General features: G+C 41.4%; 1 protein-coding gene across 8 annotated transcripts in view; it reads right to left on the bottom strand.

The window, feature by feature from the left end:
- Positions 1-693: 693 nt before the first annotated feature.
- ALDOB (aldolase, fructose-bisphosphate B) overlaps positions 694-12,062 on the bottom strand; it is a 53,110-nt gene continuing 41,741 nt past the window's right edge. For all 8 annotated transcript variants that reach the window (XM_063636870.1, XM_055271657.2, XM_055271651.2 and 5 more), the window contains 8 exons: positions 11,739-11,860; positions 10,714-10,925; positions 9,437-9,491; positions 8,450-8,610; positions 7,525-7,608; positions 6,425-6,599; positions 5,815-6,014; positions 694-2,889 (listed from right to left, as the gene is read on the bottom strand). In XM_063636870.1, coding sequence (XP_063492940.1) covers positions 2,794-2,889; positions 5,815-6,014; positions 6,425-6,599; positions 7,525-7,608; positions 8,450-8,610; positions 9,437-9,491; positions 10,714-10,925; positions 11,739-11,860 — 1,105 coding nt within the window. In that variant the 3' untranslated portion in view covers positions 694-2,793. The remainder of the gene's footprint in view (positions 2,890-5,814; positions 6,015-6,424; positions 6,600-7,524; positions 7,609-8,449; positions 8,611-9,436; positions 9,492-10,713; positions 10,926-11,738; positions 11,861-12,062) is intronic.

Raw genomic sequence — 12,062 nt, 5'->3', positions numbered from 1 at the left:
TTAGATTGCTTAATAATAGTTCTCCTCCTTCTCAAAAGCCCGTCACCTCCCCACAATTACATATTGCCCTAGCTTCTTTCCTGCCTCCTCCTTTTCCTTCCTTTCTCATTTCTTCTTCTCTTCCCTCATTTTCTTGCCCATTCCCTTCCTTCTTCCCTCTTCCCTCTTCAGAGAAAAAACAAATTCCTCTTTTTATTCTTCCCACAACTTAGTCGTGTGTGTGTGTGTGGCCTTGGCTCTTGATAGCTTCAAAATGTCATCTTCTCCCAGTGACTTATGAACGTATTTTCTTACACACAGGCAGTATCCTCTCTCTGCATTCCTTTCCTTTTTGTTCTCCTGTAATGTCCAACCTAAATGCCATCTCTCCCTTTCCTACACCCAGACATCTGATTCTACACCCTGACTCTCCACCCCACTTACCAACTCCCAGTCAATGGTTTGTGTGTTTCTTGCTTAGCTATTTAAGCTTAATTGTCTGGTGTGCCCTAAAGCTGAAATTTCTCTATTTTTCATGTCTAGTACCAGGTTTTAGTTTTAGTAGGTGTTTAATAACTACTAAAATAAATCTGACAAAGTAACCAAAGCTGGGAAGTCACTAAATACTCACTTAGTAATCACAGTGAAATTGAACTCTGTAGCCTTATAAAACACTTGTCTGCATATTACCCTGAAAGGAGGAAATTACTGGAATTAAGATTTCAAAGACAACAGTAGTCCTTTAATAGGGAAAATATATCAGATGACAGCCAGGAAAATGCATTATATAAATCCTCATTCCCAGTAAAATGTAATTCAGCCTTGACCAAAATATATAAGTAACTCATCCTTGATTATAAATTCATGGTTAACTGATAAGAATCTAAGAGGTTTCTTTAGATACCTCTTAAAATATCTAAAGAATTCAGCGATGCTGAGTAAGATCTGGATAAAAACTATCTGGCAGAAAAGCTTTGTCTCACAACGTGTTACCTACCTGCTTTTAGGACAGCTTGGCACATAGTAGGAGATGAAGTGCTTGACGATTGACTGAAATGTACAAGGAGAAATGTACAAGACCTACACCACGGGTGGCAGAGATACTGAACACAGCCTGTCACCTTGCCCTGTAAGATCTCTGGCTGTGTATCCATTTTTTGGGCGAGAGACCTGAGTTCAGAAGACCTGAATTTTAATCTCTCAGCTCTGCCATAAATGTGTGACCCTCAGTAAGTAATTTTACTTCTCTGGACTTGGTTTTATCATCTGTAAAATGAAAACCGTGGGCTTAATAGATCTCCAATATAGGCTTGAGTTGCTTGTATGAATGTAGTTTTTAGAAAAGTAATGACAAGTACATGGAAATAAACATTCAAATACTGTAGAGGGCAGGTAATAAGGAAATGTCATCTTTCCTGTGCCCCGACTCCCAGGTCTTTCTCCCAGGTCTTAGAGTAAGCCCCTTTGGCTAATTCTGTCTTATTCCTCTAAATAATATGTTAAGCCTCTGTTTCTTCATTTGTAAATCTACACAATACCATTTGTCTTTGTATTATTCCAGGTAAGAAATTTAGCATACTACCATCAATATTTTAATTTTAGATATATATTTTTATGATTTACATCCATTTCTTTTATTACTTAAATAGAATTAAAGCACTATTTCTTAACCCATCAGTTTTAAGTAGTATTCCTGACTCTCTTTGCTTTCCTCCACTTCTCCTCCCCCTTATATTTCCCAGCTTCTGTCAGTTAAATCATCACTTTTATATTGTCCAAAGTTATAATATTTAAATTCTCTTTTGTAACTCTGGTTGTCTTAAGTGCTGTAACTATAGGTTAATTCTGAAAATTGAAAGTCAATACAGTATCATTATGTGAATATTATTTACTGCAAAACTACGAAATGTGCCTGGACGTGCAGATGACAAGGTAGTCCTGTTTCACCAAACCTGGGCCACTTGAAGAAGAATGCTCCAAGCATTGAAGTCACATTAATTCTCTTATTATACTCCACAAGTTGCTCAAAATCATTCTACATTTTTAGCTGGCTTCATATTGTGAATGGCTTTAATTTTCAAACACCCTCAAACTTGAAATTTAGATTGGTAGTTCTCAAACTTGACTGTACATTGGAATCATTGAGGGAGCTTTAAGAAATCTAATAGTTAGAGGATCCCAGGTCTAGGGTTTCTGATTTAATTGAGCTGGGGTGTGGCCTGAGCCTCTCAGTTTTTAAAATTTTGTGGCTTGATTCCAATGAATAGCCAGAGTTGAAGACCTTTACTGTTGAAACCCAGTCATGTCTAGTAGAGTCAAAAGTAATGAAATACACTGAGTCTTTGGACAACAAGAGCAGAAAAGTGAAACCTGATAGCAGCCAAAGGTTTATAGAATATGTATTTCTTTTTTGATTGCAGCTACCTCCTTCCCAACCTACCACTGCTAAGACTGTTTCATAAGATGCACTTCTCTACACTCAGCTAATGAGGTGTTTCAATCAGCAGTTGTTCTTTGGATGAGGAGCTGATATTGTTTTAAAGCCTATTATTTTCTTGGGTGGGTATTCTGGAGCACGGGGAGCTGAAAGTGTTGCAAGGAAACTGCTGTGTGAAATTTGATCAGGTCCTTGGTATTCATTTTTATGTTTCAATAACTGATTTATTTTTTCCCCCTTGTACTTAAGATTTAACATGTGTTGTATTTCCAGCAGTTCAAATCTAATTGTGTCGAATTTCTAGGATTGGAGGAAAAGTTGCTCCCTTTCAGCCCTCCTACTAGAAGCACTGGAGCTAGGCTGGCAGGCACTGGACCCTAGTAGGTATAGCAGGCTGTGAAGAGCGACTGGGTGGAAGCAGCCCCAGAAGAACCCGTGTGAACGTACTGTCCTTTGGCCGCCTGGCAGTTAGCCTAGAAGACAAATATGAGAGAGGAGACCGGTTAGAGTAAATGTGACCCCACCTTGACCCTGTCTACTTCTCATGGGAAACCAGCCAAACCTTCACTCAGATTTTCTTCTTTTTACAGCAATGTTGCTGAATATTGCCGCTGATACCATCCCCTTCTATAAAGTGTCTCCCCTTTTTATCCCAGTTTTCTGAGCATTTCTTTGGTAAGCTTGAGGTTTCTGTCAGTTACTGGGGAAATCTCTGTTCAGTACCAACAATATTGTGGCAACAGTACTGGCAACTGAAGTTGAGAAATTTCTCACTAGTATAGTACACTATACCAAAAGAAAAACATGTTTATTTAAAAATATTTCCATTTTCTACCTATATTGGTCTAGAAGAATATGTAATTTTTATTTAGTTGTTATAGTATCATTTGCTTTCCTGTATACATTCCAGTTAAAGATAAATTCAGAATTATGAAACTTATGACAATATTTGAATGTCACTCAGTGGTATCACTTCTTCCAGTCAGTGTTGCTATTGTCTGTTCTCTCCAGGACTTATTTCTACATTTTACATCAATGGTTCTCCAACTGTGTTTCATGGTCTACCAGGATCCCTTAGGAACATGTTAGAAATAGAAATTCCCTGGCCTTACCCCAGACCTACTGAATTAGAAACTCAGTGGGTGAGACCCATAATCTGCATTTTTAACAAGTGCTTCAAGTGGAGGTAGGGGAAATGAAAAGAGGTTGGTAATGGGTACAAAAATACAGTTAGACAGAAGGAATAAATTCTAGTGTTTGATAGAACAGTAAGGTGATTATAGTTAACAATGATTTATTACCTATTTTAAAATAGCTGGAAGAGAAGATTTGGAATGTTCCAAACCCAAAGAAATAATAAATATTTGGAGTGAATACCCTAATTATCCTGATTTGATCATTATACATTATATGCATTTATAAAATATCACAGATACCCCGCAAATCTATAAAATTATTATGTGTAAATATAAAAGATCACAACAACAAACCAAGTCCTTCAGGTGATTCAGATCCACACTAGAGCTTGGGAAGCACCATCCTTGATGATAAACTCAGCTTCCCTTCTTCTGTGTGGATGTCTCTTATGACCTGCGCTTTCACAATCCTTCCATCACGTGAGCTAGGTCTCCTCAGTCCATCAGCCACGCAGCAGCACCGCTGCACCCTGCTTTCCACAGTCAAGGTAAAGCACTACTTTGAAAATCTCATACCTCTCTTACGCCTGTGAGATGATGATTTAGCTTCCCTGGGGCCTTCCTTCCCTTTAGGGCCTCATCACCACACTTCCGACTACTCTTGATTCCTTGCCTAGCTTCCTCTATGGTCAACAAGCTAACAGGGGCTATCGCTAAAATTTGTCACTCTTCTATCTTCCTATTAAACTTTCACTCTTCTACCCCACTATTTTGCATTCTGAATCTTCCTGCATGCTTTAGACAGCTGTTAGGAAAACTCAGGAATGAAGCTACCACACATTCACTCTTATTTCAGCTGCCCCTTACCTGATGCTCGGCTATGTCTGGCCATAATGTCCGATCAATTTCCTAGCAAGTTCCTTTAACTGCTTTTCTACCCTTTCCAACTGTCAGTATTGAAATTTCCATTTCTTCATCATTCTCAGCAGATACCCTCAACTGTAATCAGTCATCAACTGCTACATCTCTTGACTTATATAGAGCTGATTCCAACCGTATTCTCTTTTCTGCCTCTTCCCTCCTTTTTGTCTTACACCAGCTGTGCCACCTATGCTTAATATTGAGTCTCATGCAGTCCTGCTCCTCTAAGTTCTTCTCCACTCAATTATCCCCACTCTCCTCATCTTTACTGTCTCCTCTGGCTCCTTTTTCTTTACATTTAAACATGCCAAGCTCTCTCCTATTTGGCTAAACTCCAAGCTTCCTGGAGGACATGGCTATGTCTCATTTGTTCACCCCAGTTCTTGGCTCATAAAGGGTATTTAAAATTTTTTTTTATTATTTGAATAAAAACTTTGTTGGTCCCCATTTCTCCTGGCAACCTTTCTGGGTCTTTTTCTGAAAAACTTCTTGAATGGGCACCTTTCCTTTCCTCTTTATTGAAACTGTTTCAGTGAGGGTCACTGATATGCTCCTAAATGCCAATCTCAGGGTCTTTTCTTGGCCTTTGTTTTGAATCTCTCTATAGCATGTTATAATTGGCCCTTTGAAATTGTTTACTTGGCTGGGTGTGGTGGCTCATGTCTGTAATCTCAGCACTTTGGGAGGTTGAGGTGGGCAGATCACCTGAGGTCAGGAGTTTGAGACCAGCCTCGCCAAAATGGTGAAACCCCGTCTTTACTAAAAAATACAGAAATTAGCCAGGTATGGTGGCGTATGCCTCTAGTCCCAGCTACTTGGGAGGCTGAGGCAGAAGAATTGCTTGAATCCAGGAGTTGGAGGTTGCAGTGAGCCGAGATTGTGCCACTGTACTCCAGCCTGGGTGACAGAGTAACACTCCATCTCAAAACAAACAAACAAATAAACATGAAAGAAAGAAATTCTTCACTCTTTATTCCCAGAATGCTTGGTTCACCCTACAATATAATCACTGCTTTTCTTGGTTGCTTCTTTTCTTCATCTTCCCAAAATAAAAAGTATCCTAGATTCAGTTCTTGGTCCTCTTATCTCCTTCCCTCTGAAGTGTTTCTGTTGAAATTGTCCTTCACTCTCCTGTCATCAACTATACTCCTAGTGTGGATAATTCAAAATTCTCTCTAGCCTCAATCCTCATACTGACCTCTACTGCCACATCTTCAAATGCCTAATAGACGCTATCTGTAGATACCTTCTTGGCCCGAAGAAAACAATGCTTCTCCGTGTTGGAAAGTCAAGCCCCAAATGTGAACATCATCAAGTAAATAAGAGGTGGCAGCATCTTACCACGGCCCGCTTCATAAAAGCCTCCTGGGTTGCCTCCTTGTTTGCAGCCTTGCCACCCCAGGCAGCCAGTGCACTGGCCTGCAGGGCCCGTCCATAAGAGAAACTTAGTTTCCAGGGCTTTGGTAGAGGGCAAAGGTTGATAGCATTGAGGTTGAGAGTGGCATCCTCTTCACTCATGCCACCAGACAAAAAGCAGATGCCTGGTAGGAGAGAAGCCATTTCACTCTATTAGTCCCACCTTATGTACCCTGCTTGAGAAAGCAAGCAATGAACCTACCAGAAAAGTAATGTCTCAGTCTTTTCTCTGCTTAATTTGCCTTAAAGCAAACTGAGAAATCAGTTTGCTTTTGCTGAAGCTAGTTGGGCTAGAGATAAGTGCTTTAAATACGTAAGGAAGGCAGTGAAATGTTGAAGAAATACATGGATTGTGGGCATTTGGGCAGACTTGGGATGCTTGGTATTCTGAAGTGGGAGGAGAAGTGCTGGCTGCCTGTGAGATAACAGAGGTTTGTTTCATGAATAGAAGCAGATTTCTGGACAAACACAAAGCTTGTGGCTCTCCAAAGAATAAGGGCTAAGACCTTGAGTTAGAGAAGGAAGAAGGCCTTACCAGGAACAGCTGCAGGAACAGTACGGTGGAGAGCTGTTACGGTGGCCATAGCCACTTGTTCTGGAGTATACTTCTTGGTGCAGGCATGTCCAGCAGTCACCATGTTGGGCTTTAGCAGGGTGCCCTCCAGATAAACATGATGGTCATTCAGGGCCTTGTAGACAGCAGCCAGGACCTGAAGGACAAGAGGTCCCACCAGGTGAAACTCAAAGCTGGTCATAGAGTCACCTGACTTTGGCACATTTACACTGCAGGGAGGCAGGATGAAGGAATTCTCATTTGTTGCTTGGCAAAAGTTTCTGAACCAACCTCCAGGCCTCATTAGACCAATGTGTTGCAATCCATAGCCACTGAGCACAACCAAACTGGCCTGTTTTCATCACCCCTAATCTAGCTTCTCATTCACTGCATGAATGACAGGCATGGCTCTGCTTCCTAGAAGCCCTTCATTCCTTTCTTTCCGTTACTCCCTTGGTCAATATCGTTCCTTATTGAGACTGCATTGCTTTAGCTATTTGGGGTCATCTAAACAGGCCTCCACTGTCCATGTTTACAGAAGCTGAGTAGTCATAGAAGTATACATTTTAGAGGTGGAAGTGCTTTTATATTGCATTTCAGTCCACATAATTTTCCAAGTAGAGAAACTAAGGTCAGGTGACATTATGACTCCTACTTTCTCCCAGTGTATGAATAGAACCACCCTCTTTCAGATCTACTGTGGCTAATTTAGAAAGTCAGATGGAATAAAGTACTTTCTAATTACATCTTCTCATTTGAGCCACATGTCTTATTTTAAAATTTCTTTGTGTACATGTAATTGAATTGAAGTCAAAAGAGATAATACGACTTGCCCAAGATCCCACAAGTGGAAAAGCGGATTCTCCAACCCAAGTCTTGGTACTGCAACTCCTGTGCTTTTTCTGTATGGAGCATACCATGTGCCAAAAAGGTGAAGGGCTGATGAGCACCTCCCTACCTTCTCAATGCTATCCATCCTAAAGGCTACTTCAGATATAATAGCTGTTATATGTTAAGTAACAGCTGTTACCTAAAATTAAGATTTTTCAACTAGAATTGGGGCCTTCATATTTAAAACTTACCTTCTCAGTAACATACTGGCAGTGTTCCAGGTCATGGTCTCCATCAGGAATTACCTCTGGTTCAACAATAGGTACCAGTCCATTCTAAAAAGGAAAATCAAGGAAGCAAAAGTGAAGCTGTGCTTACTGTTATCCTTTCCTTAGGAGGAGATCCAACAGTTGCAATTGGTATAAATTGAAGCCATTATGGAGAAATACTACATAGATGACTTAAAGGCAGTAGAATTTTTCAGAATGAGGTAAAAAATAAATACAAACCCCTAATTACTGTATTTCTTTCTAGAGATTATTCTAGCTGCCTCAGAACCTAGCTACTGCCTTTTTAGGGCATCTAAGCATAAATCATTAAGAAAGATGTCTCTAAGTTGGGTTAATGAAGAAATTAAAGCAGTGTTTAGAGTTCTAATTGGGAATCTCCAGCTGTCCACAACTCTAGTAACCCCAACATAGTACTCACAGAAGAAAATCAAACTTAACTCGGACCCAGAGACATTTTAGTGTGTGTTGGAAATTTTAGCATCTGGTCACCATCCTCCAAGGAATTATTTGGATTGGAACTCGGTCAGAGCTGTCACTCTTCAGCTAGGAATCTAAGAGGATCATGTCTTAGATGTTACGGAGTATAGACAACCAAGTTCCCTGGCCTCAAAAGCCTGATCACTTATAAGACAGCTTATGGAGCTTTGACAGGGCAGCAGTTGATGGCATTATCCTTTGAACGCATAGCTTAGTTGGACTCCTACTGGCTTGTGGGACCAAATCTTTCCCTACCACAGTTGGCTGTAGCAAAAGTTGTGAAAAATGCCACTAGGATATACTGGTGAGGGAAAAGGAGGTCCATTTGTAGTTATAGTATAATTGAAAAGAAAAGCTCTGAAGAAAGCTCTAGCCTATTCTTTTTCAGCCCAAGGGGAAGACAGAGCACCTGCTGACAGATGCTGGCGTAGCGAGCCAGGGCATTGGCATTTTCCTGGATAGCAAGGCTGGATGGACACTGGTCGGCAATCCTCAGCACAGCACGCCACTTCCCAAAGTCAACACCATCTTTCTTGTACTGAGCACAGCGCTCTGAGAGGCCATCAAGCCCTGCAAGTCACAAAAGAGAGAAAGGCTTCTTTGTACATTTGTACCTGATCCATGGGGCTTCTAATAAAGGGAAGGAGTTCTCCCTTTGCTTAGCTTTCAATCCACTGAGCTTGAGGATTGAAAACAGCCAAGCATATCAGCATTAATCACAACACTGAACCAGAAGACCTAGATTTAATAAATAGTGTTTTGACATACATACAATCTACTCTATATATAGAATAGAAGAAACCAATAGTTAATATGATACTCATTTTACAAATGTGGAAACTGAGGCTCCTAATGGATAAGTGACTTTACCAAGTTTGAATTGCTCAAGAGTGACAGAGCTGGGATTCAAATTCTGCTTAGCTAACCCAATGTTGTGAGTTAATGCTTGTCTACTTGGGCAGAAGTACCTTGCAAAATTATCTAGGTAGCATGTGATAGAACCAGGATTCAAACCCAGGTGTGTCTGACCTCAAAGTGTGGGGACTTTCCATTCTACTGCTGCTAATTTTTTTCTAAAAATAATACTTCCAGGTGCAGAGTTTAATCTTCTTTGTCCAAGGTACTGTGGTAAGAACCTTATGTACATTGTCTAAGTTAATCCCCACAACATTTCGAGAAATCCCCATTTCGAGATAGGAGAACTGAGGCTCACAATATTTCAGTGACTGGCCCAAGGTCACGGTTGTTAAATGAAGGAGCTGCTATTGAAAACCAGGTATGTGTGGCTCTAAGACCAGTGTAATAGTTGTGTTTTGTTTTCCCTTGCTTCCGTCTTTACTTGCCTTCATTTCTAGCTTATACTGGCATGATTCATCTCAGTGGCCAATATCCTTACCTTGAATGGTGGTTTCTTTGTTTGTCCCTGCAAGAGGAGCACCTCCTTGGTCTAACTGTGGATACAAATAATTAACAGATGTCAGATGTCAGGAAAACACAAGCAGAACTCTTGGAACTAACTAACAGCTTGCATCTTTTACAGATCAAGGAGTTGAATTACTAAAGTGTATCAGTGCGAAGGACCCAGTTCAGTCCATAGCAGAAGGGAAGTTACCTGGAAGGTACACTGTGAGAGTGTCTACCCTAACATTTATTGAGCACCTGTATACACCAGGTATTGTGTTAGTACAGGAGGTAAAGAGAATTAAGGATACATCCTCTACTCTGTACATAGCAAAGGCAAAAGTCACGAGCTCAAGAATTAGCCTAAACTGGCTCTGACCTTGCCTTGCTGTGTGGGCAAGTTGTATTACTCTTCGTAGTTCAGTTTTCTCACTTCATCTCTAAATAAGGGTAATAATTGAGTCTACTACCAGAGGTTAAGAGAATTAAATGAATTCTTGGAATGGTAAAAACTCTTATTCAATGGATACTAGTTTTCACTTTTGAGAAGTTTATGCACTATTGGAAGACCTAGTTATAAGATAGAATAGTAAATGCTTCAATAATTATAATAGTTACCATTAACTGAATAATTATGCAATATAAACTTTTTCTTTTCTTTTTTTTTTTTTTTGAGGCAGAGTCTCACTCTTTTTTTTGAGACAGTGTCATCCAGGCTGGAGTGCAGTGGTATGACCATAGCTCACTCCAGCTTCGACCTCCAGGGCTCAGGTGATCAATCTTTCCACCTCAGCCTCCTGAGTAGCTGGGACTACAGGCATGCACCAACACACCTGGCTAATTTTTTTTCATTTTTAGTTGTGACAAGGTCTCGCTGTGTTGCTCAGTCTGGTCTCAAACTCCTGAGCTCAAGCGATCCTCTTGCCTTTGCCTTCCAAAGTGCTGGGATTACAGCCGTAAGCAACCACGTCCAGCCTAGAAACTTTTAGTCATTTCATCCCTATAAGAGCATCGTGAGGTAGATTCTCATTTTAAGAAATGAGATTGAGATGCAAAGAGATTAAGAACGTGTAGAAAATTTGAGTGAAAGAAGAGGGCACTGGAGGAAAACTCTAGAAGAGGATCTTGTTCTCTGTGAGAAGATGAGGATGGAAAAGGGTGAGAAGAGAAATATGATGAGGAGAATGTTCAGAGTGTTGGCCCTGTCCTTGCCAGTGTGCTTGGAGTTTGCCTAGGACAAAGCAGAGGTGAGGTGTGAATGGAGGTGTTCACCTTGATTCCCACCACGATCCCCTTTTCCTTGAGGATGTTTCTGAACAGCTTTCCCTGGCTGTCCTTCTGGTAGAGGGTCTCGTGGAAAAGGATCACACCCCCGATGCTCTGGTTGATGGAACTGTCCACAGAGAAGAGGATTTCTCGGAACTGCCGGCGATTCTCTTCCGTGTTTTCCACCTTGATCCTCTGCAGGCGGTTCCCCATGGTACCTATGGCGGGAGGGCCAAGGGCAGCATAAGGAGCAAGCCAGGGCTTTCCTGTCACCCTTCTCCACATCACCTCAGAGACCCTCAACATGGTGGAAAGGAAGACTCACTTTCTTTTTTCAGATAGTCAAAGCTCCTGCCTCAATTTTTTGTGTTCCAGGGAGAAGACCCTGGTTGCTATCAGGTGACTGGTTAGAGAGTGTGTGGGCTGGGCATGTAGAGGTCAGGGTGGAAGCCACCATCAGGTCCAGGTGGATATGGAAGGCCCTCAGGCCTCTCTAGCCTCCCTGATCCAGTCCTCAGTCTCGCTGGATGTACATGCAGAAGGAGGGATGGGGCATGCTCTTGATTCTCAGGGTTCTGTCATTTTATGGCAGGCTGTGCAACTCTGCCACAGCTCTTCCTTGTGTCATCCTGAGGTTCTCCCATCCATAAGCCCTGTCCTATTCCAGATGCAGATACTTTCCTGCCTTTCCTGACTCAACTGAATTTAAACTGACTTTAAACTGACTTCTCACTAGTAGCAGATGCCTGTGTATCTGACCTTATGCTAGTTACTAAGTTTCTGGCCTTACTACAAGGCTGGATTCAAATGACCCCTGGCTTAAAATGAAGGGCTTGAGCCTCTTTCCTTGACTTTCAGGAATGTGCCTACTACTTACAGGACTCAAAAGCTCTATGCTTACTGAGTCTTCTGCTCCCACTCCTGTGTACATAAACCTTTACTTCCATAAAGAATATGATTATCAAGTTGTTTTTGCTAAGTGTAGAAAAAATAATATGTTGTTATATGATGGGACTGCTTTTTACACTCACCTACAGATTCATCTGCAGCCAGGATCCCCTTTCCATTGGCAACAATGCTCTGGGCAATTTCTGAGAGCTCCTTCTTCTGCTCCTGGGTGAGGGCTGGAAATCGGTGGGCCATGGTGACAGGTCTGGAAAAGAGTGTGCGAGAGTTGTGCACAGAACCATGGGTGCCTCAGATGGATGCATGATCAAGACAGTTGGGGGTGCAGACATGCTGTGCAGACCTCTGTGACACCTCTGACCCATTTCCCCGGTGGATAAACAAATGACATGTGTTTTTCCCCCATCATTTATTAGTTGCAATTAGCTGCAATGAATGAAGGTGGGTTA

This window comes from Symphalangus syndactylus, chromosome 3 (assembly GCF_028878055.3).
Source record: "Symphalangus syndactylus isolate Jambi chromosome 3, NHGRI_mSymSyn1-v2.1_pri, whole genome shotgun sequence".
In the NCBI taxonomy this organism is placed as follows: domain Eukaryota; kingdom Metazoa; phylum Chordata; class Mammalia; order Primates; family Hylobatidae; genus Symphalangus; species Symphalangus syndactylus.
The sequence above is the reverse complement of the archived record's forward strand: the minus strand, read 5'-3'. Positions and strand labels throughout refer to the sequence as shown.